This window comes from Rhipicephalus microplus, chromosome 10, assembly GCF_043290135.1.
Source record: "Rhipicephalus microplus isolate Deutch F79 chromosome 10, USDA_Rmic, whole genome shotgun sequence".
In the NCBI taxonomy this organism is placed as follows: domain Eukaryota; kingdom Metazoa; phylum Arthropoda; class Arachnida; order Ixodida; family Ixodidae; genus Rhipicephalus; species Rhipicephalus microplus.
Genome location: NC_134709.1, coordinates 6277146 through 6302216, shown reverse-complemented (window position 1 = coordinate 6302216; position 25071 = coordinate 6277146). Strand labels below are relative to the sequence as shown.

Sequence of the window (25071 nt, the reverse complement as noted above, 5' to 3'; positions counted from 1 at the left end):
ATCATGTATTTTTTTGTTGTGGTATTCATATCCACATTTTTTTTAATAGATTGACGATGTATTCCTTGTTTTTTAGTGTTCCTCATTATTCTATTGGTTTTTTGTTTTCTTTTGTTTTTTATTCATCTTTCTCTTTTTTATGCTGTGTTTATTTGCTGACAATGTATTTTAGTGTTGCTTGATGATTACCTTTTTTTTTTCCATCATGGGAGGTCCCCGCCTGCGGTTCTTACCTTGGGACCTCCCAGTGAATCTGTACCCATGCACTTTTCCATGTTCACGCTTGATGATGATGAATAAATGAAATGAAATGAAAAATGAAAATTCATAAGTCAAGTCGTTTCTTGTATTAATTTGAGAGTACATGGTCGTCGTATTGCCACCGCTATAACGAGAGCTATTTTCACTTTTGCGTGCTCTCAACTCACCGTTCTGTCGCATCTTGTACAGCGTACTGTTGTGATCTCCGCTCACACTGCTTACATGTAAGTTCGTTCTGTGCTACGAGTGCAAACGAGCGCTACCGACAAGAGGGGACACGGTCATCTATTCTGTCGCTTCCTGTCAGTATAGCGCTGATTTGCACTCGTAATCACGTTGTGCCAACAGACTCGATCCTACGACCAAGTTGGCCAATCATTCAGCCTTTAGTCGTGTGTCCCGAGGTAGTTTTGTAACGGTTTCGCCAGCAGTGAACGTGAGAACATGTCTATACGCGGACGCAAGCGCAGCGGGAGAGCCATAGAACTGGGAAGACAGCTTTGCCTTCAAGGGTAAACGCGACTGCGTAATCGGGCACCGTGCGCGTGCACGACAAGGAAAGCAACGCTTGTTCAAACTATCCTAGAATTTCAAAATGCTCTGTCACAATTTTTGTTGAAATGAAAGATGCCAATTTCTGTCTGCATTTCTGTTTGTGTTTTACTTTTCCTTGATTGCCTCGTGTTCCCGAGAATGTGTACACACTGTATAAGCTGAGCATGCTTACTTGTTTTGTTATCGGTATTCATACCCTGTATCAATTGCAAGTTTTATGTCTCCTCCCCCCTACTGTAATTGCCAAAATTGGGCGCTGTAGGTACTCGAATAAATAAATAAAAATAAATAAATACAGTTGCCAAGTGCCTACTGCGTTTCTTTTCACTTTCAAGCAATGAAGTGGCTCTGTGGTAGAAGATCTGCTTGCCACGCAGAAAACTTGGGTTTGATTCTCACTTCAAACCGGAAATTGCTGTTGTTTTATTCGCATCTTCCGATTTTTTCGTTGACGGACAAGATGATTTTTCGCACACAACCAACGACGCAAACACCGGAATTTCAGCGAAACAAACTCTCTAGCACTATCGCGTAAATAATGAACGCTTGGGCAAAATAGGAGGCATTTGTTATCAATGTGAAAGGGCGAGCGTGTGTCAGCGTAAATTTCATTTTCGTTGCATTCCGATAGCGGCGTTGCTGACGCTGGGCGTTGACATCTGGCAATGCTATACGGATAACACGTGCGTCGTGTGCTGTGCGTGCGCAACAATTACGCTTAACCAGAGGCTTAACCTATACCACGCTGGTCTAGAGCTTGTAGCACTGGTGTGCAGGCTCGATGGTCGCGGGTTCGAAACCTTGTCGCGGCAGCCGCATGTCGGTGAAGCCTACGTGCTCAAGACGTGTGTCGATATTTAGGTCCGAAATTCTACACTGCGGAGTCTCTCAGAATAATATCATGGTTAACACCCCAACAATTATTATATTATTAAAGATTAGGCCTACGGGCTACTTTTTGCAACGTTAAACCAGTTGGAATATAGCTGGTTATCCGAGTGCGTGTTGAGTTCCTTCCGTAAGCCCTAATTTGCTCCTGACGAACTGCGACAACATTTACGAACGGCGCACTGAAGACGAAAACACACAGCGCACAAATCGTTGCGTGCGTCTTCAGTGCGCTTACGTAGGCCTGGACTAACAACGTGCCCAGATTTACCACCTCGATGAACTGCGCCAAGGCGCCCAATTGAAGAAATGTACTACTGCATTGAGCCACACTCCTAAGACCGATTGGAAACGGGCATACTTCAATCTGGTAGCTAGGGACTCTCACTTCCACCGATTGAGAAAACTTTGAAGAAAGTGAAGCCAATAAAATGTTGGCTGCTTGCATGGTAGCTGGAGGCACACTACAGTAAGATTGCACTTAGCTTACATTGTACTGTGCCCATAAATTGTACGCACACAATTATTCCAATGACACATTTATACAAGATGATTGTTAGAAATACCACTAAAGGAAAATAACAATTTATGTTAGAGTGAAAGCTCATTGTATGAAAACAACAGTACTGCCCTATACTTACCGAGAAATTAAGGTAAATGCACGAGAATAGATGCGCCACGAGGAAGACATTCACAAAATTATCCCCGATTACGTCAGAGGGACTGCCTACAATTAATCACTATTAATCGAACTAGCTGCACTAAACAAAGAACTTTCCGTCATCAAGAGACGTAATAAAATGCTGCTTGTTCGTTTCTGTTTGATACATGGACAAAAGAACAGCCGGACGCTATTGTGGGGAATGGCACGAGTGGTTAAAAAGTTTAATTTTCGCCTGGTTAAACTAAGGTCCCTAAATGAAACAAGTTTCTTATCTAGGAACCTTATAGGTTAAACTCGATAGGTCGTGTCATCTAGCGGGGCCAAGTTGAACCGAAACCAACTGCTATCTCGGAGGCCAAGGCGGAAAATTGTTTAATGGCCGTTATTGCTGATGTGGCTCCCGCTACCCTTGCTCTGCTGTAACTGGTGTCGACGGCCACGTAGTAAAGCCGGGCAACGTTGTGCACGGCAACAGTGACGTGAGACGGTCGCTTTCAGACGGGAAACTTGAAGTGGGCTAACATGATGCGAACCACTCAAACGTGATTTTATTTCAAAATAAGCACTTCCTTGGCACGCAAGTAGCACTACGAAGTTTCTGGGCCGCTATTTCAGCAATCAACGCCGACTTAATGCCTGACTTTGGTGTTCCTTTAACGTAGTGTTGGTCAACACCACCATGCTATTTACTCAACTTTACTATACTATAGGCCTTACGTAGGCTCGAGTTCATACCCACGCCAACTCGTACATGCTTTAAAAAAGCACCAGAGCTGACACGCCAGCTCAATATTTATTCATCAGAGGCGTCAATTAAAGAGAAGGGGGTGCGCCGTGACATTCCCCCTCCCCCGTCATACCCGTAGTAACTCTTTCCCGGGAACTTTTGATAATATCTCACGTGAATAATATACTTCGATAAAAGTTTCCTTACTGAATTGCAACCACATGTCTCATATCTGAATGTGCGATATCAAAAGAAGCCAAGTACAGCGCCGATAACGCGAGATATTGGTGTTAAAGAGCGAAGAAGGCAATTGTACGTTAACGAACTCATGAGTGGGTTCACTCAAACTCAGAGCCTTGAGTCTGAGCATGTCCAAGTGAGTAATATTTTGATGAGTCCGATTTCCAGTGAGTCTGGCTGAGAAATATTTTAGGGAATTTGAGTCTGAACGGGTGCGGTTGAGAAAAATTTTTTGGGGAATCAGTCTCAAGAGTAAAACTTATTTCATAATGAGTAAGCGCGCTCCACATTTTTTGCCGACCTGCGACGCACGGTGCAAATTTCAATTTATGTATTATCAACACCACCATGCACCAAACTCAACTCGCAACTACACGCGAGATATCAGTTATTCGAACCAGCTTCATCGCCGACGGGATCATTCGCCAGAGTAGTTCAAGGTGCATCACTAGTCTTGCACGTCATGTATGCAATAAATTCCTTGCGCAATGGCCATATCGCTGCCTTCTGCCGTGGACGGCGATATAACCGGAGCCATCTTGCAAAGCAGCACGACTGGAGTGGTAAAGTAGCTAATAAGCACTAATGGTGGACCATCGAGTCAGCAGAAATACGTAGCTTTAATAATGCAGTCGCGGACATGTAACTGTAGAACCTTGTGGACACGTTTCCCCTTTAGGACGATTTGTCGGTGCCAACGTTCGCGATATCGTTATTAAGCAAAAATGCTATGTTTTTAGCGAATATGGATTACATGTATGTGCGTTTTTCCTGATAGTACGTTGTTTGCCTTCACTCCCCTCCCCACCTTCAGAAGGTCGCGCGCATAATCACACTGTATATGATAACTTACTGTAACTGTACCGACTGCGCGCCCCTTTGTGCGGGCCAAGTTCGCTCGCCAACTTGGCCAGCACATTCGTTCATTGGGGTCATCAAAAACGTCAGGATCCCTCCAAGCGCGCAACCGCCGCTATCGGCACGCCATTCGACCCTAGCGGACCGCACTCGGCCGAAGCGACGTCAGCAGGTGCAGCACGCACAAAACCGTGTCGACAGACGCCCAGTTACACACCAGCGACAACGCACCATTCGCAAGACGACGATGAACCAAGCGCCGGCCGTGTCGACAAAAGCAACAGCGACGGGCTTTTTGTAATCCGCGGCCACGGTGGCGTGTGCCGTGACCTAATCCGAGCGTGCGCGATTTAAAAAAATAATAATGAAAGACGAAAAAAAAAGCGTTCGCGCTCCTTCTCTTTTGTTGTGTACAAGAAAATAACGGGGTGAAGCAACGCGGCAGGACAGGGAGGGCAACGAGGCACACGCAGCGTGCAGTCTGCACGGCTGCAGGAAGCCCCGCCGTAGCCCCCCCCCCCCCCCCCCCCGGCACAAAGCCGAATTTTCCACTTTCCTACCGGTCCGGCCGACGTACGCTTGCCGGCTTGGCTTGTGATCCCCTCGCTCTTCGCAAGCTTACTGCCAAACAGGCCCGTACAGCGCGTGGTTACGTCCTACACATGCAATACATTTTTTGTGCGCCACGCTAATAAACCGCGGAACTCTTGCAAGCCCTGACTTAAAGCGGATAATGCGAATGTTGTGTTGTCTGGTTCCACATGAGTACATCGCACTTTCGTAAACTAGCTTGTGAAGCGAATTACGAAAACGATGCTTCGGCGACTTGGCAAGAGCTTTCGGAGTTGATCTCGGCTTACGTCACAGTAGAGTGATCTTTGTGAATGCAGTAGCAGTTGTAGCGCTTCACATTACTGAATTTATCACATCGTGCAGGCGACACTACTGCTACTACTCACGTCTGAAGCCGGGAAGTCGTAGCACTCGGCTATCTTCAGGTAGAGCTCCTTGATGTTTGAGAAGCCGGAGATTATGCCGGTCGGGCTGCCCTGCGCTTGCTGGCAGTGGAACACCAGCTTAGGTTTGGGCATGCTTTTGGGTAGACCGTCCACCGTGGAACCGGCGGGAGAGGAAGCTGTGTGCACGCCTCCGCTGCCGTTCGCCGTCGGCGATCCACCCGGTGCGGCACCGTTGGCATCTGCGTCGCCATCCGGGGACAGGGAGTCCGAGTCTCGTTTTTTCTTACCGAAGAGCGGCATGCTGATGAGTCGCGACACACAACACAGTCGAGGAACTTTCCCGATCGACTCCGCAGCTATGCTGGCAGGCCGCCACCACTGCGGGCCCCAAGTTTGTTATCTAATCACCATGACCGCGCAGAGCCGTTGTGCACTTCCCACACCATCGGTAGCAGGCAAGGGGCGCTCATTAGGGGCACATAATGCGGAACAAGCACAGCTCGGCACGCGGACAGACAATGCGGGGAGTCGTGGAGTGCCAGCGTAATTGGAGAGGTAACTGGTCGCCGCCTGGGGGTGCCCCACCTACCGACCATGCAACTGTTTCGGTGTCCCGTGCACGACCCCCCCACTGCCAACCAGGCTATCTTTGCCTCTCGCGCCACAAGCCGCCAGCAACGCAGACGGTCGAGGGGGAGCAAACAAGTTTGCGAGCACCGGCAGCACGCGATTGGAGGATTGGTCCAGGTGCTCTCGCCAGGTGCGTTTCTAATGCCCGCTATCACCGAGAGAGGACACTAGCAACGTTTCTGCTTCAAATAAAGCTCTGAATTTCTATGATGACTTCAACGACGAAGGAGGAAAAATGCACTGATCTCTACTTTTTAATGGAGGTCAATTATTGTATAAAACTCTATGGCTTACTGCGCTAAACCAACGAGAGGAGGCTTTGATCAAACATAAAGAGCACATACTTGATGAAAACCATGAACACTACCATTTCCACCAATAGTAGTCGTTTGTCTGCTGTTACGTTTTTACCTCCTACATTTTTTTTGCCTGTTGGTTGAGCGCAAAACGCCCGTCATCTATGATGGCGCTACCTACGTAGGGTTAAGGGTCTTTGTAGTTGGCTTTTGAAATTAGCAACTTTGACGTTTGCTAATTTTAGAGGCTATGCCTTGTATTAAAGGGGTTGCTTGTTGAATGAGTGCGAAACTCCCGTCATTTATGGCGGCATCACTTACGTAGGGTAACTATAAATCACCATAACTAGGTTTACGCCTCTTAAAATTTTTTACGTTATTTTTGCACATAAAGTTCAAAAACGTAAAACTGAAGACAACGCTAGTTAAGTGGCGCCCTCACCGCAGTTTCAATGATGGCTGCTTTTCAATTTTCAAATGACCAACAATAATCCAGCAGGCAAAAGTAAAGCCTCCTAGACTTCTCTTGCCTGTCGAATGAGCGCGAAACGCCCATCACTTATGGCGGCGCTACCTACTTAGGAGTAAGAGTTTGTACGCGGCCTTTGAGATGGGCAATTTTGGCATTTGTTGCTAATTTTAGAGGCTGCTGAATGAGCAAAAAACGCTTGTTATCTATAACGGCGTCACTTACGTAAGGTTAATTATAATTACGTGTACGCTTTTTAAAACTTTTTACGTTATTTTTGTTGCATATAAGCTCCAAAATTGTAAAAACTTATTTGAAGACACTCCTACTTAGGTAGTGCACCACCATAGTTCCGACAACGACCGCTTTTCAAGTGACTGCCGATAATCTGGCAGGCAAAAAAAATCTGGGAGGCTATGGCAAAAGAAATCTAGGAGGCGGTGTTTTAGGAGATCAATAATCAAGCCATGGTATGACTATTGTGAATTCAGACTTTATGTGGGCTAATTCACTTCATTGTGTCCTGACGAACGTGCTTCCTTTTGCACGCAGCCAGCAAAGCAATGACCTCGAGTATCTGTGTCTTTTATTTATAAAACGCTGTTACAGCGTAGGATTGACGATCAACTACGATAGCGAATCTACAGTGCACTAGAATACCCGATAGATAATCACAAAACTATAAGGTAGCCTTCGAGATTGACTCCAGAAACTCCCAATCGCAGGAGCCATGGCCAGCCATAGTATGGTGGCTAGAAGGGCATAGCCATAGCTTCCTTCCTCCATAAAAAGCACTTTCGGTTTTGTTTCAGTGACGTCACAATGACGTTGAGCAGCCATGACGACGACCCGAAACAAAAATAAACAACATAATTGTTCGCTGCTCGAGGGTGCAGGCCTGTTGAAACATCTGTGCGCGTGCTGCAGGTTGCATTAAGACGTTCCGAGGAACGACTCGTCTACACTTCGCCGTAGCACCCAAGGATCGTTTTCGATGGATACCGAGGCAAGGGTTTTTGCTCAATGTATCCCGATTCTCGCCTGCTCTTTGAGCCGGGAAGCAGTTAGAAACGATGTTTGGCGCGCCATACCCTACTCTGGCCGATTTCTCTGTGTGATGTTAAGCACCGCATAATTAGCGTGTAGCTCGTTTAACGTTTAGTGAACCTTTGTTTCGTTAGCAGAAAGTGTGTAGTGTGTTAATCCAGTAGCCAGACGCCTGCGATCGCCGTGTGCCGCAGAAACATATGACTAGATCACTTGTAATGCGTAAGCTGGTAAAAGGAATTTGCACAAACAAATTACGAAACTTTGAATCAGCCAATATGCACTATATTGCGACTTTCACTTCACAAGCATTAAAACATTGTTTGTATGTATGCACGCATTTCATCTTCACCCTCTGACCCTGCGTACCAATTTTCATTTGTTCTAAGTTTGTCCGTGTTAACGTACTGCCGAATATACTGGTTTACGCTTAACAGAGGCGTTCCCAGTGTAATTTTTTTTTTTTTTAAGGCTGCGCACGTCAAGTACTTTCTCTCATTCTCTCCATTTGTGTCTCGGGATGCGCTGCCCTCGGTGTACTCTGGCACAGCTGTCACTCTTGTGGACAAGTGCATGTCCGCAAATGCTACGAAAGTGCAGCATCAAATGCCGAGCGTTAGTCTAAAGGAGCAAATGCCGATCTGGATTATGCTCGATTCGGATCGGGCACTGCTACGCTGACGCTTTCAATCACGATCACGCCCTGTCGGCATCAAGACGATCAGATTTCGATGGTGCATGCGGCAAACTCCTTTCAGAACATCGTGTCACACCGTACGGCATCGGGATCAACAGTAGTACCGGTGTCTTGTGGGAAATTTTGATCGCGATCGGGGCCGATCCGCATGAGGTGCTGCTACACGGTCGACACTTGCGAACAAGCCCACGGGATCAACACGATTACCAAACTCAAGATTGGATAATAAAAGTATACACTGCTGGAGATGTGGAAGTCAAAAATCAAGCCGTATAGTGGTTCATTGTGTGAGGTAAACAAAAGAAATAGTCGTTGTGATCAAAGTCTAAAAGATAGTTTGTGCACTTGCCCATTTCAAGGTTATACTATGTCTAAAGCTATATATGCAGCTGATAATTAGGACTGCCAAGGTATGCTGCCTCGATATAGAAAGGGGTGAGCCCCCACATCTTTGTAGCTGATGCCTCTGCACCAATTCGCAAATAGTAGCCAAATTATTGAATGGATATTATTATTATTATTATTAGAAGTTACATGGTGCAGATCAAATTCAATCAAGTTTAGCATAAATTTAGACTCTTGTGCACATATGCATATCTTTAGTCTATATAAATGTGGAACTTTTTCAGGCTTGCAAGCGAGAGCTCATTGTTGGCAAATTTTTCTACCAGGTTATTCAAATGGAATCGCTTTCCTTGGATGACACCGGTCGAGAGAGTCCAGATGATGATCGTCCTCCTGAGAGGTGGGCGCCTGTTGGCTCAAGCGAGATTGACGATGCCTGGGATGACCCTGAAACGTGGTATATCTCTCTCTTTTTAGCGACTCCTTGAATCTTGTTTTCAGTAGAGAAAGCTTAAATCAAAAAGGGAGCCAACTGAAATAAATAGTTTTTGCATAATATCGATTTGACTTCCTGGGACCCCATTTGGGGCCTTTTATTCAAGCAAACAGTGACAATTCTGAAACAAATATTTTTTACCTTCAACCTAAATTTCTTTCATGGAAAGCATTACTCTACTTATGCTCAACGAAATGGTGCTCTTTGTGTTGGAACTGTGATGCATCATGGGTTTAAATATGGTGTTTCCCATCAAGTGTCAACTCTGACCTCGCGAAAAGCAGTTAGACTATTGAGGTCCTCGTGGACCTTGAGGTTCTTCAGGTTCTCATGAAAATACTTGTGCAAAGCTTCACTATTGAGCTTTCATCATTTGTATTGCAGTACCATGTACCAAGTCATCAAGAATACTTGAGATGGGCATTTTGCACATGTTGCACTTTTTACTGTTTTCATTGTGCATCTAGCATGATTGTAGAACAGACAGTTTTACTCAAGATAGGAAAGGCCTTTGCTCTACTGTACTTGCTAGTGCTTAAAAGGTCATATTGTCTTGAAATCTGTCATATTTTTCTGCATACCAATGTATTGCCTTTTTGTGTAGAAAATTGCTAAAAGAAGTATTCTAAACTTCTATTACCTGTGTAATCCTCACATTAGCTGCTTCTTTTCCACTCTATGTGAATCAGTCATTCTCAATAACAGGAATGATACCATTTTCAAAAATAAAGTTCTCATTTTTATCATATTTATGCTTACAAGAGCTCTGCCATCATTATGAATTACAGATTAATTTTTTTTTTTTGGAAATTCAGCTCAGAAATTATTTTCTTTCATGCTTTGGAACGACATGCTATCTGAACTGTGCCACGATTATTTCTCGCTAACGTTAAAGGTATTTCCATGATGCAGCAGTCTGTCGGAATTCGAGCGCCTGAGGCATCTGGAAGAAGAGCAGGAGCAGCTGAACACATCTCTGGTCGCACTTACAACGCACTTTGCACAAGTCCAGTTCCGGCTGAGACAGATTGTGAATGCTTCACAGGAAGAAAAGGAGGTAAGATGTTTGTGATGACCTGTTGGGTGTCATGAATCATGCACAAGTGATGTACTGAGCACAGTTCTGTAGTGTCAGCTACACTGGCCAAAGTTGAGCACTTTCACGTGGTTAAGTCAGATGATCCTCAAAGCACACCAGTGTGTGATGCAAAGGAACGAAAACAAAATTTATGGACAGCTGAAAGGGCCATGGGCTTTCTGACTGGCGTGGCCACCTTCCACAATTGCGTTGTTATTACTTGTGCTCGGACCGCGTTTAACTTTGAGACATGAAGGTCTTGATCTGTGGTTTAAGTCGCAAATGATGAAAATTGCAGCTTACATAGCTGTTTTTCAATATAAGTACTGGATTTATGTATTTTTCAAGAAAATAAAAGTGCATGATGAAGTAGATGTTTCTTTGTTGTTTTTTTGATAGTTTCGATAATTCTGAGTTTGGGTAATTCAGAGTTTTTGTCAGTCCCCTTAAACATGCTGTTTCTTTATCGGGAAATCACAGAAAAAAAAATGAAATGCCCCTTCTCTTTTTTTTTTGGCCTTGTTTTCCAGTTAGAGTAGGACCTCAGCCCAACATACCCAAACTGCAATTTCTCTCAAAATACATTCCAGTAATGGTAGTGCCTGTTCATTGAGTTGCAGCAATATTTCATCACCTTTTCTGTTTATAGAATACTATGGTGGTTGTCCCACAACAGTACATCTGTTTATTCTTGCTTTTGTATAGGAGAATTCTCATTTCTGCTATTGTGATATTGGTGAGCGTCATCTCCAGTAGAGATAATTTATTCTTCGTGAGTTTTTGACTGCAAAGCATTGTTACATATATGCCTTTACAGGAACTGCTGAAAGAACTTGAAGAGTTTGCCTTTCGTGGAATCCCAGACTTGCGGGCTTGTCAAACTGGAGTAGGCATCTTGCTCTCAGAGGTGCGTTGCCACCGTCACATTTGTGCCGTAAAGTATCTTATAGTGTGGAATTTCATTGGCAAATTAGGAGCAGTTCAACAACAACTTAGCAAGCACTTGTCACTGGCAGTGTTACATGCTGTGGCAGATATTTCAACTATTACATGCAGAGTTACGCAAGATATCCTTAAAAAATTTGAGCCTACTGTGGCATCATCACGCACATAAATGCCTAAAAGTGTGGCTGAAGGAAATGTACACAAGTCCACTTAACAAACATTTTGGAGCAGCATTTCATGCCCCACGTAGTGTATGCTGCTCTGAATCTCTCACTGAAACTTGCTGCTCACGCCTTATTTCTGTCATCGTAACAAGCTCACTTCATAAAAAGCTGAAAAACTTTATATGATCCCATCTTTAACATTTCATCTCATAGTTCATTTACATTGCTGTGACATTTATATATGCTTTGTTATTGTTTTATTGTTGCAGACGGAACAAGAACAAGAGGAAAAGTTGGAACAGCAGCGACAGAAACAGAAGGAACTTATTCAGCAATTGAAAGAACAGCTTGAGGACCTTGAGAAGTATGCGTTTGAGGTGAGCTACTCAATACAGTATAAAGTTATGGTGAATATATTGAATTTCTATTTCTATGTGTGTTTCTGTATTTATGGACAAGTCACATGCTATAACACCAACCTATGTCAAAGTAGGCTTTGTACTTTCAAGACTTCACTGGTATCTCTTTGCCGAGAGCCTAGTAAGTAATTTACGCCAGAGTCTGTAAGAACGACTTCTAATATATCGTGTCTTGTTGGTGGCGCAGACAAGCCTGTAATTTTCCATTTTGCGGCATGCTTCTAAGAAACAGGGAGACGTTTAATGAACAGTTATGAGGTGCATACATAAAATTTGTACCACTGCTATGAAGGAACAAACAATTAGAAATGAGCCTTTGTATTAGCTCAGTATTTGCTCAGCATTGTGTAACTTTTGATGGCACTGTTTCTATCTGCAGTCACTGTAAATAAGTCCAAGTGATAAAAGGAATCAATGGAGCTTGTTTTTCTCTGCTGTGTAGACGGGCGATGCAGGTATGCCATCCAGCATGCTCCTGGAACGTCAGTCAGTCATCATAGAGCATCTTAAAGAGAGGCTTCCACTTAATCTGGATGAGTTGGATCTCCTCGACCCTGACGACTTGCGGAGGAAAATCGATCAAGCTGTGCGAGAGGTCTGTTCATTTGTCTGTTTTTCTACTTTCTCCTTGGCGCATGCTTCAACGCTTCTTCTTACTGCCTTTTTTACCTGTCTGAGCTCTCACTACAACTTGCATCATTCACTTAAGGCTCAGCATGCATTTGTGAAGTCTGGCTATTTTACCCTTTGAAGTTTGTTTGTGCATGCATGAATTCCTATCTTCAGCTGTAGACCATTACTTTGCCTAACCGTCGCAATGTTAAATGATCTGCAAAGGCATCATATTGACGAATTAAGTTGCTCGCAGGCTGCAAGCAACATTATTCTTAATGCTTCTTACAAATGACTCAGATGGTCAACCCTGTCAAAATGAAGGAGCAGCTGGTTTCACAACTGAAGACCCAGATCACTGACCTTGAGAGATTCATTCAGTTTATTCAAGGTAGTGCCACTAACCCTTCTAACTTTCCTCTGCCTGGCAGTACTAACTGCATGCTGTGGGTAGTGGTTGCACAGGGTTTCACCTACGTCATCCTTTTCAGGAGAGGGATCAGATGGAAAGCCAAGGTGCACATGTAACTGCCCAGTTCATGGCAAGGCAAGTGAACATAGCCCATCAGCATTTTTTTTTTTTGTATTCACGATGTTTGTTGTGAAAATGTGAACCACTTTTGAGATGTTTCACAAACTGAGTATGCTGAAGGTGTTTCAAAGTTGTAGTAATACGCTCAAACCTCGCTGTAACGAACCAAGATATAACAGAAAATTGGTTATAACGAAGTAAATGAAGAACAGTATTGAATATACCTTTATAACAAATTCCAATTAATTTATTTGTGGGTAATATGCAACTGTATTATAATGAGATTTGAGTGTACAATGTTGCAAAATGAAATTGTCACTTGAGCATCACTTGCTTTTATACAGATTTGTGTGCTCCTTTTCTGGGGTGGCTGCAGTGTGTGTAGCAAGAATTAAAATGCCAGCTAGGGCACTCCCCTTTAAAGCTTGTTTATTTCAGCTTATGAAGGTTTGTCTAAGTAAACGAACAATGTAATTGACAGCTTTCTCTCTGGTGCTTTATGCACGTCTTTGCTGGAATGCAGCCGGATACACTCCACTCTGAAACGTCTTCCGAGTGCTTTGCTTCAACAAGGAAGTATAAGGACCAGCTTCGTCGAGCACACAAGGAGAGCCAGGTAGGTCGGCCTTTCGCATGCAGCCACAGATATTGTACTGCCCCATATGTCTACATTATGTAATACAAATCTTTAGATGACATAAGAAGAAACCGTGCTCTGCATTACTATGGAGTTACTGCTAAGCAGTTACTGACATCTAGTAGCTGTGTACTGATGTAGCACTATCACACTTGAGTTCTTGGAAATAATTTATGTTAAACAATGTGGAGACTCATCTCAGCTCTGAACACACTATTTGAAAATGTTCTGTTCAGTATTGATGGCCTCAATGAGAATTTTTTTTAATGAGAGCCTTTTCTTATTAGAGTATAAAGTGTCTATATTGCTGCAAGAGATGTCCAGCTATCGTGTAGGGCACAAACCAATTAATCTTCATGAAGAATGTTCACTGTAGCAAAAATGACGATACTGTTGGGCTAGTTGGTTAGCTATCGTAGTTTATGGTAGCATGCTTGATAATTAAGGGAAAAAATGTTCAAGAATACAATATTTTGTTATGTACTGTGTTCTCATTTGTGATGGGTGCTGCTATAAGCTATAAAAAAAAATTCAGGGTTTTCTAAGGAAAGATGCTACTCGAAGAAACTTTTTTTAATATTCACTTTAAAGCAATGAAACTTGAGCTGTTGGTAAAACTTTTAATGCCGATTTCAAGTATATAATTAGGCATCTTGAAAATTGCATTATTTTAGTCCTGCAACATCCCTAAGTGAAAACATTACGTATTTTGCCTCCCCCCACCTCTGTTTTCATCACTAAACTTCCATAATTTCCTGACATTGATAGTTCATAATAATTCAAATAAAGGGTACTACGCAAAAAACTAATTAGAAAGTGCATACAAAATATGTAATAGACGTAACTAATACATGTGGAAAAAGTCATATTTCTTTTGCCCTAGTAAAGGTTTACAAAGAATGTTTTATTATATAATGGAAATAATGAAACTTAAACCAGAAATTTACATTTCTGATACATTGGAAATATTTTGGGCGAAATTTCATGCAGGTTCGAGCACCAGAAATACCCGAAAAAAGAGGGCACATGAGAAAAATGGCAAAAATTTGTGTTTTAAGAAAAAAGAGTTTTGAAGTTAAAATTGCATGTTTAGTCATGAAAGATGTCATTAACACGACCTTCTATATAAGCTTCGAACCTGCTCACCGGTGCGCTTCCTTACGGCGGCCCATGGGCCTGAAAATCGATGTGTAGGGACCGAAAGTGCCACCAGATGCCGCCAGAACTTACCCACATAGCAAACGATGCGCCGTCGTTTACATTGAGCACACTGCGAAGTCCCCACGCACTAGTGCGCGCATTCATGTGTGTGTGTGTGTTTCTGCTTTTAACGCGTGCGCTGACTTATTCACATGTTTTAATATCTCGAGGCAACATGCTGGTCATAATGAGCACGAGAGTCGAGTGGAATTGATGTTGATCATCCGACTTTCTGTCAGACGACCAACAGACGATCAGGAACATGTAGGCCTCAAAAACAAATAATATACTAAAAATGAAGTAGGGAATGTAACCGTTACATTTCTAACTTCACTTTGCGGAGTCTCGCATCAGCTGTGGAAAAGTAATTCAGGGGTTGACGGCACATCTTGAAACAGGAGTTTCCGCAGGGCACTCTGCCCTGCTGGACCCACGCTGTTGCTTGCCTTCAGGACCAACTCGTTGCCGCTGCAAGAACTTCTGTTTCAAGACACACCATTCCCACGCTGTCCAGATGTGAAGGGTGTGTGAGGAGCGATAATTGTAACCGTCAGGGTCACGCAAACTTAAGGCGACATAAATGGTCTGCCCTTGAAATGTCAAAGCTTTAGCAACGTAGCGGCTTGCCGCTACAACGACAGCTCGCGCCAACAGTATTTTCAAAAGGTCCACCATCTAAATTTAGTCATCGCAGTTACAGTCAGTTGAAACAATGATGCGCCTTCAATAAAATTACCACTTATCTTGTATCGGCGGGTCCACAACGCTTTCTCATGACTGCTGGTACACTGTCTTGAGAATATGCTTCATATAAGAACATTACGAGACAAACCCAACATAATCAGTTGCTCTCCTTATCATTTTATGTATTCCAACTATCCACTTTGCAATATCACTTTCTTGTTTCACGAAATTTTATATCTGCCAACAAGTTTCACAGTTTGCAAAACTATGTTAACCTACACAGCAATACCTACTATGCATGCACTGTTTCTGATCAAAGGCTGCATTTCCAAATTTCTTGGTTGACATCATGCACATAATGCATCCTGAAGGCCTGTTTGGCAATAATTTTGAACAACGAAATTTCAATACTGTTTATACATTCATTCACCCTGGCAATTTACTAGACAAGTCCCAAAATATTTCACTACTACACAAGTTTATAAATTACATATTTGATGCTGAAGATACAAAAGTGGATTCCTCGGAAGCTATTGCCGGTACCTGTGCAAGCTTTCCCACTGCAAAAAGCAGGATTAAGAAGCAAGTTCACAATTTAAACGAGTTCATTTCACTCAGCACACACTGAAACACCTTCATTTGGCAGGCACATTTCAGTTAACATTTCCAACATTGAATGTGCGGTCATTATCAGTGATGGAATAGACATTCTGATTTTTGTGGCAGGAAAAAGGCTGTTTTGAAGTGGAATTTGGTGTGAGGGGGGCAGATGGCAAAATATTTTATGCAACTCCTCGATTTTAAAGCATCATTTAAAGGGGTGGCAACACCAAACCTTGAGGCTGTTTATAACAAGCCTGTCGTGGGTTTTCACTGTACGCAAGGACACTCCACACGAAGGGTTGGAAGCAACAAATGTTCAAAATATAGTTTAATTCACTTCCAAAGTGTACCCAAATGCTCATTCTCCCAATCAACCATCACTAGCGCGGCCAACACTTGTTGGCCTTCTTAGAAAGTCGCCCGCTGGACTTGCAGTAAGGAACGCAGCAGTATACCATCGCAGAAAATGGTATTATACTGCTGCCGTCCCTTGACGATGTTGCCGACTATGTATAGCAACTGATTACATGCAACAGCTTCACAAAGGAGCACCTATTGCACGTAGCAAACTTCAGACTCTGTGTTGGCAGCGACTGGGAGCATACGGAGAATGAAGTGGTCGCTAACACGATGGGGGTTAGTAGAGAACCAAAAAAACTAAAGCAAAAGCAAATCTGGCGACAGGTGGAGCAACGCCATGAGCAGGTCGGAAGTTTATATAGCAGGTCGTGGTCGAACGCCTCCTACTAAGCATCGCATCATTACAGAAGACACAACAAGACCAATCTGACAGAACCCATATTGCGTTGCTCAGAAAGAATGGGAGTTTATATAGCAGGTAGCCACACCAGCACCAAAAGTTTGTCCCTGAGAGCTCTTTCGAGTTGACTACTCACGGACATTTCGCACACGGACAGGGCCATGAAACACTCGCCAAACTTTTTTCACTCCATTTTGGCAGAGCTTTGTGCTGGCTGCAAGCTAGGCAGAAGTTCGACAGGACTTCAAAATCTAAACAAAAGTTCAGTGTCGAGGAACACAACAGTACCAATGCCACTGTGGCTGTTGTAGCCATGTTTGTGTCATGCACTGTCGTACATAACGGCAATGTCCTCGCTAACTGCCTTCACTGTGAGCTCCCTCGACTTCGTAAGATTGGCACAGATGGCATTCATTGCCTCATCACTGACTTTCCGGCTGATGGCTGTGAAGGACTTAGGATGCATTGGCTTTTGCAAGCCAAGAATTGTCGCAAATCGAACCAGCTACTCGTAGCCGATTCCTACAGAGCGCATCGCCACAACAGCCTTCGCATTGACAGCATAGCTATCATGCGAGCTATGGCTTTCTTCATCCATAATGAAGATAAACACAGAAGAAAAGCATTGCTCAGCTGCACTGCTCAACGAGACACGGACACCGCAAGTAGGCTTCACAGCGCATACAAACGCGCAGCGGCCAATGGCAGTCCCCGATCTGTACCGCCTAATTTAAAAGCCAGTCGCAGGGCTCAAAAACATCGCAAAAATATACTTCTTGTTATTATTTCTTGTACTGCAGCAGCGCTGGAAACGATCATTATCGAAAAAGTGAGGCTTATCTGTTCATCTCATGAGATAAACAATGGTGAGCGCCGGCGCATCATCAGTGACAAAATGCTAGAAGACTGCACACTTTCCGCCTTTTAACAGCCATTTTGTGTTTTTAGATGCTATTTTAAAGTATCTATAGCTGAGTCTCAACATAGATTTTTTTTTTTTTCAGAACAATAGAGGTTCTTATCAACAATCTTATCAAAGCATAGGAAAATTAAAATTGGTAATTTTTAAGAAAACTCGTGTTTTTTACACTGGAAGGGGAAGACTACCATGAAGATGACTCTTAAAAAATAACGATATAAAGATGTTTATTCTCTCTCTCGCCTTAAGTTATCTGTCACCGATACTTCTTAAGGCTTGTGCTAGAAATCCTTGCTCTCCTTCCCCAGGAGGCCCAGAACAAGATCTTACGACGCATGCTGGCACTGCTGCACATGTTTGCTTTGACCCAGTTTGGCTGCGGGCGACGAAACTTCCAGAGAAACATCATGAAGAGGACACCAAAGGGAAATCATTGGGGGTAAGCGGAGATCTGGCAATGTTAAACCATCTTACGTCGATCAAACAGGCACTTGTTCAAGGCTCCTCTTACAGGCCTCATGAAAAGAACAGTGCTGGTTATACAGTGGCCACATTTTCAAACAATCACTTTTCGAATCAATGTTAGTGTTGAGAGATTGTGCATGAGCACCCAGTAGATGACTCGTCAGCAACTAATCAACTATGTACAAGGTTTGTGATAAAGATAATGCACATTTTCTAGAGAAAATTTATTTATTGATTGGACCAGCTCAAATAGTTAAAGTTCTTTAAGATACTTTTATACTGCATCAATTGATTTGCAGATATGTGTCTGCCATGCCTGAAAGTCCTTGAGATGCCTTTCAGGCACCCTGAAAGTACTTGAGAATATTCTCAGTAACGTTGTAACATGCTTTTCATATTTTACACAGTCCCCCAAAGCTTGCTTTTCAGTTCTCTTTTCCTCACACGTGACCCGGCGTTTAAATCTCTTGAGCTCCTCTATAAATGCTGAGTTGACAGTTTCTCCCTGCAATACAAACTAAAAAATGGACCATTCCTGGGGCATCAATGAAGACAGGGAGCATTGCTTTGATGCGATACTTTGCTCATTCACACTTTCTTGAATCGGGGTGATAATATTGTGCATTACTCGCTGCTCTGCCTTCTCGATTTCAGGTCATACTTAAATATCCAGGATATGTCTGTGATTACTGCAAATTTGAGAAAGTGTAGCTCATTTTGAATCAAAACCAACAATTCTTGACATACCAGAAATCAAAGTTTTTGTGATCTTCCATCAACACGTTCGGCACTAGCTTCACGCAGACTTTGCACGTTTGCATATTGTTGGTCATTATTTCATGTACTGCAAATGTGGACATATGTATTGGTGTCAGCAATTTGCTAGATGCTCAGTCGACAGTAGGAACATAAAACTTTGCACACATGATCTATGCTTTCATCAATTCTGGTTATACTTAGGTGTCTAGAACGGGGTTTTGTGGGCGACCTCCTGTCTGCTTTCCTCAATTGAACTCCTTTTGCCACCTCCCGAACTGTGAAATTGAAATGCAGTCATTGCTGAAGGCCTATTGAAGTGTGTGAATTATTTCGATGGCATTCTGTCCAAGCTTCATGCAGAACTTGATAGCACATTGCTGCTGAAGTGAATGCTGCATTGTGCCGCGTTACAAAGTTGAAAAAAAAAGAAACATTTTACACAGAGGCACGTCTTTCCACTCACACTGCCCAGAGTGAACTGAAAACTGGCTCCATTAGAAGGGTAGACCCCCCCATCACATTGTCCAACCAGTTTTATCATGCTGCCATGCAAAGTAGCATTGCAAGATAATTATGTGCATTTCTTCAATAATGGACCTTGGATATGATGGAGTGCAAGGAAAGCTTCTGTGCGTGCACCCTGATACATCCCACTATAGCAAAATACAAAATCACGCGTGACATGTCTGAATGATAATATAGTGAAATGAACTGATTGTCGAACATACGACTCTTGAATTTCAGCTGAAATTTAGAAAATTGCTGTAGCTTTAGTTTAGAAAATGCTGTAGCTTTCTCATTTCTCATTTCTGAAAGCTTTCTCATTTGTAGTAATCTGCTGCTTAGATTTTGAGTGAAAATTTAGAAACCAGAAAAATTTTGCCAAGGCAGTGCAATGCAGCTAACTTCTTAGCAAAATTTGTGATGGAAAAGTTGTTACATTGGTTGGAAAAATTCACATGTCAGTGACAAAGCTTGTCATTGGTGACAAAACTTGAATTAGTTGCACTTATCAGATCTCAAGGAGCCATGAAGAGGACACTAGGATTGCATGAGTGCACATAGTACAAGTAACATTCATATTTTTTTTTTCTACTTCTGTAGAATAGTGTACCATAAATTTGTACCCAATCCTTAAACTGTTCGTGCAATGTTCCACACTGAGGTCTCAAGTTATCTGAAGGATTGTGCATTGTGTGTAACCAAATTTGTTTAAAGTGGTGCTCAATCCTGCACTGTGATAACGCCTCCTGTAGTACTTTGCATGCGCAGTGCTTGAATTTTCGGCAATCAGTTTCGTCATTGCTCGAAAATGTTCTTAATACCTACTATACTGATTTTTAGCTGCCTGTGGTTCTCTGATTTTCCTAGCTTAAAGTAGACATAACAGTGGGCTTAGATTTAGGTGCACATCAAAGTTGCTGGTCAAAATTTCTGGAGGCCTTCATTACCACGTTTCTCCTAACCATATGGTAGTTTTGGGATGTTAAACTAAAGAAATTATTGTAATAATGCAAAGCAGTGCTTTGGTGTTATTCAGGGGCATAGGTAGAAATTTTTTTTCGGGATTGGGGAGGGTGGAGATGTGGTCAAGTGTTATTTTCTGCTTTGTATGCCATAGCCAAAAAAAAAAAGATATCAGAAGGGGGTGGAGTACGGACCCGGTGTGTCACCCCCTGGCTATATCAGTGGTGGTAGTACAATCAAACCTCATTATAACAAAGCTGCATCATACATGAACATAAGTTTGTTTTATCCAAAAATTTATTGTAAAGGTGTATTCATAACACTACATCAATTGCGAGGGAATTCTTCATTTACTTTGTTATAACAGTTATTTCATTATATATGGGTTAATTATAACAAGGTTTGAGTTAAAAAAGGGAAAGATGAATAGTACCACCTGTTCTGTAGCAGAAAGTCACCATGAAATCTCTAATGATTTTAGTGTACTTGGTTTAAGTGTATTTCGTTAAAGTTTAAGTGTATTTCAAGGATGTGGTGACGATGAAAATGAAGAGTAAATTGCACGCTGTAGTGCAATGAGGAGAACTATTTTATTATGTTTAATCAGGAGTATTGCGATGAGGATTACATTGATGTGTGAGAAAAGTTGTGGGACGTCATTTTCACTAGTCTGCTGCACGTCCCTTTTGGGAGTGTACATATGCTCCTACTGAAAGCTGTGCCCACGGAAGAGGAAAGCCTGTTTGTGTGTGGTATTACAATAGTAGTCATGTGTGCACATGCATTCGCTTCAATGAGCCAGAAGCTCCATTGGAAATTCACTTGTCAATAGCTAAGCAATCTCTTCTCGTCATATGTTCACACTTCACTTCAGTAATTGTGGCTACAGAATAACAGACAGCTGAGCTAGACTTCTAGAATAAATCGTGCTCAGCTGAGTGCCTGCCTCAAGCTCAGAGCACAATATTTTAGTGGCTACCTCAACTTTCTGTTTTTTGCTCACCTCATAAATGGGTTTATGCAGGACTTTTGTTTGTAATGCTGTGTTATGTTTGTAGCCGATATACCCATGTTTTGAAGTGTAATGGTTCTTTTTTTTTCTACAGAGATCTGCGGGCATGTCTCGAGCTTGCTATAAACCAGGTCCTGGAGCTGGTGGGAAAACAGGAGTCTCAGTGTGTAGACAGTGACTACACCAGTGATTCTGAAGATGTGAGCATTAAGTGGGATTGTTATTACTCTAAGGCTCTGCTCTCTGCCTCCATGTGAACAATTCATAGTTAGTCCATTCGAGCTTTAGGAGCTGATTGTCCTTAGTTACAAGTTTATTCAGTACGTCAATATACTGTGCAGTTATCTGCTGCAATTTCTGCATGTATGTATTTTGCTTTCATAGAAGAGCAGGTGCCAGGAAGTGGTGCTGTTACATAGGCTTCTCTCTCCCTCGTATTTTGTCAAAAGCTGCTGTGGATACTTTCTAGGAAGTGTGGGCACATTTAGTCATGAGATTTTAGCTTGTTTTTCACAGTCACTGATGTCCTCACCGTTATGATTGCTCCTCTGTGACTTTGGTAGCGGTAGGCATTTCACGATGACAATGTAGTCTACCGAGATTGCTCTAGGCTGTCGTTTTAACAAGCAGAGGTTACTGCACATTGTGCTAGCGCCATAGTAGCAGTATCCTGAAATCTGTTCTTTGTAGGCCCCAAAACAAATTTTTCTGCTCAAAATTTTAGCTCATGCTTGTATACATACATTTAGGGACAGCTGCTGGTCTCCAGACATGTAAATGTTGACCAACGTAACTACCTGTATATTGTTTAGCACATTTTGGTTGAAGTATGAAAGTGTTTTTTAATGGGGACATGACATGGTCACTCACCAAACTGCGGCTTTGAATGAAAAGTAGAATTAGAGGGTCTATTGTTCCTGCACATATATAAAAAACGGTCTGTAAAAGAATATTCGATAGCAAAGTAAGCCCTAGAAATCGCTGGCTACCACGCACTGCTCCCACTCACACACGCCATTTTGCCGTGGCGTGTGTGACATCATGTGCTTCATGGAGCCGAGCTGTCATCTTTTACCTAAATATCAGCTGCTGCAAATCATTGAATTTCCAATGCCAAGCTGTAGAAAGCTGAAATAGCTCTATTGTACGCCCAGCTGACCACAAAACAAAATCCTTGGCCAGAATACAGATGCTCAGAAAGCAAGCGACTTGTTCCGTCATGGCTCGTGAATTCGCCAGAGTTGTCAGACTCTTGGGCCTCTCACGAGTTTATAAATATATGCATTATAAATTAAGTGTTCCACCAAATGCACTGAAATTTTGCAAGCTTGTTTGTGAAGCATCCAAGCAGAACTCCACATAACACAGATTAAAAGCGAAAATTAGGTGTCATGGCTTCTTTAAGTAAAGGTCTGCATGATGTGGTGGGGAGAGAGCTCCTATGGATTGTGCTTTTTGTGCAGGCTCCTGCTGTGCTGTGTAATGAAAAACTGACTAGTGCTGTCAGAAAAGATCTGGCCACTGCTCTGCGCGACTTGATGCAGCATGGCTTGATGGAGGTGAGGGAAGCTCTGTCACCATTGCCATTGTCACTTCAGCAGTGTCGTTTTCTGGGCCAGTTTATAGCACATAATGTGAAAAGAAGGGTGTCTCACAAGTTTTAAGTGCGAGTATAAGAAGAAAGTAATACGCAGGACAAGGCTGGGCTGGTTACTTTCTTCGTGTGCTTGCGTTTCAAGCTTGCTGGCACCCTTCCCCTCACGTCATTGTCACGATTGCCATTCACCTCCAAAAATTTAGCTTCAAGATGTAGTAAATTAATGGAGAAGCACCTATGCATGACTTCGATGGATAAATCATAGGCGCATCTATGTATAAATGTTTATATAGTAAAACCTTGTTAATTTGACACCAATTAATGATGGAAATCGGATAATCTGGACACATTTTGTTATCCTAGCCAGCAAATGCATTGTTGAATGACGTCAAACTCTCATTAATTCGGTCATACTTGGCCACAACCCAGTTAATTTGGATTAATCTCAGAGCATGCCAAATGCGAATAGCCGCCCATGGGCGACGCGAAGGAGTGAACGCGACGTTCACGGACAACCGAACCAAAGTGTTGCTGTCGACATCTTTATTGTCAACAGCATGAATCGTATAGTAACAGTGGTAACAGCATTTCAGGTTAGTACGTTAGGAGTTAAGGGAGGTCTTGAGCCATGACCACAATGTGAATAAATTTGTAAGTGGCGAAAATTGCGGCTTTTACACCGTGTGTTTTCAAAGTCCAGAATTTACATATTCAACAAGACATAGAATTGTATAGACGAGAAAATTTTTTTATTGACTTCTTTATCGATATTTCAGAGTTTGGTTAATTTGGACATTTTTTCTGGTCTCGTGAAATCTGAATTAACAAGCTTTCACTGCATGAATATGGCATTTTATGGTGCATGCAGTTTAGTACGCCAGTTTTTAGTTTCATATTGTCACGTGCGTCCTGCGAGAAAGACAAAGGCGACAGTGCATACGCGTATCTGCATGCTTTTATGCAGAACGCAACTACAAAAAAGACTAGGAACTCTCTGGGGCGCGGTAAACAAAGAGACTGACCCGCTGCTGCTTTCTCAGCTTCTTCAAATACGACCCTTGTCTTCACGTCGCGACACTGGTGGAGATGGAAATGTCACATGCGTCCTGCGAGAAAGACGAAGGCGACAATATATAAAAGCTTAGAAATATGCATTGATATTGGTATTCTGGGACAAAAATGTATATTTCAGTGCAACAGAATGATGACACCATCTAAAATTTGGAATGAATCAGTGTACATAGTATGTCTTATTTTAGTGTTACAGTAAAAGATGGTATTACAATCATATTCTGTCAAAACTGACAGTTTCAGTGTGGTGTTGACCACAAATAATTCGTATGTTGTATTCTTTAGAGATAAAAACTTGTGTGCAATGTACTTTCTCATGTTATTAAACTGTGTACGCCATGATTTATTACTTTCCTGTACAACTTGAGTGCAAATAAACCAGTGATATTAGCAGAAACGTCATGTACATAGCCCCCCCCCAAAAAAAGCTGCCACTCAGCAGTAAAGACTGTCATCTGTTTTGCTTATTTGTTGAATTCAGGTAGGGCAAAGCAGCAGCCTCGTACCCCTGGGCTGTTTTACCTTGCGTTCTGCAAGTGCACCTGCACTTCTACATGCGTGGGACCTCATCCTGAAGTATTACGAGATCAAGGTAAGCTTTGCACTGTCTCATGTACAGTACTCACGGATGAAAACAGGACATTTTAGGACTAAGTAATGCGCATACTTACGTCTCCACTGCCTTCAGTGCGGGTCATACCAGCATGATTTCAACTCAGACTGGTAGTATAAAGCCAACATTATTGTTAGAGACTGTAATAGTCGCGAATTAATGCGGTTGTTTCGAGTGATCGTGCATACCAGCCATTATACTAAAAAATTTTATGTTGCACTTCAATCCATGTGTAACGTACTCGGGTGCTGCGACACACTGCCAATTGATTTTCATATTTGTTCTCCAATCTGCCAGAATGGTGCCCAGTACAATGCTTCCCCTGCACGCAAGTTGTCGGAAAGCTTCAACTTGGACATTGTTGCCTCTACAATGGAGACGCCAAAGCATGTGAGTGGTGCT

The 25071-nt window shown here is 42.6% G+C and overlaps 2 protein-coding genes across 3 annotated transcripts in view; one reads left to right on the top strand and one right to left on the bottom strand.

The window, feature by feature from the left end:
• Positions 1 to 5836, bottom strand: part of kermit (PDZ domain-containing protein GIPC-like protein kermit) — a 31350-nt gene extending 25514 nt beyond the window's left edge. Inside the window, exon 1 of the mRNA XM_037432521.2 lies at positions 5153 to 5836. Within this exon, the coding sequence (XP_037288418.2) occupies positions 5153 to 5452 (300 nt within the window). The 5' untranslated portion in view covers positions 5453 to 5836. The remainder of the gene's footprint in view (positions 1 to 5152) is intronic.
• The window catches only part of LOC119180806 (RUN domain-containing protein 1), a 53509-nt gene that overhangs the window by 21556 nt on the left and 6882 nt on the right, over positions 1 to 25071 (top strand). Inside the window, exons 1-14 of one of the 2 annotated variants that reach the window (XM_037431942.2) lie at positions 7420 to 7553; positions 8963 to 9093; positions 10045 to 10189; positions 11028 to 11117; positions 11589 to 11696; positions 12181 to 12333; positions 12651 to 12741; positions 12842 to 12897; positions 13406 to 13498; positions 17994 to 18124; positions 21483 to 21588; positions 22852 to 22947; positions 24538 to 24648; positions 24967 to 25059. In XM_037431942.2, the coding sequence (XP_037287839.2) occupies positions 7542 to 7553; positions 8963 to 9093; positions 10045 to 10189; positions 11028 to 11117; positions 11589 to 11696; positions 12181 to 12333; positions 12651 to 12741; positions 12842 to 12897; positions 13406 to 13498; positions 17994 to 18124; positions 21483 to 21588; positions 22852 to 22947; positions 24538 to 24648; positions 24967 to 25059 (1416 nt within the window). In that variant the 5' untranslated portion in view covers positions 7420 to 7541. Of the gene's footprint in view, positions 1 to 7419; positions 7554 to 8962; positions 9094 to 10044; positions 10190 to 11027; positions 11118 to 11588; positions 11697 to 12180; positions 12334 to 12650; positions 12742 to 12841; positions 12898 to 13405; positions 13499 to 17993; positions 18125 to 21482; positions 21589 to 22851; positions 22948 to 24537; positions 24649 to 24966; positions 25060 to 25071 lie in introns of those variants that run through there. The other variant, XM_075874937.1, reaches the window with a different exon arrangement.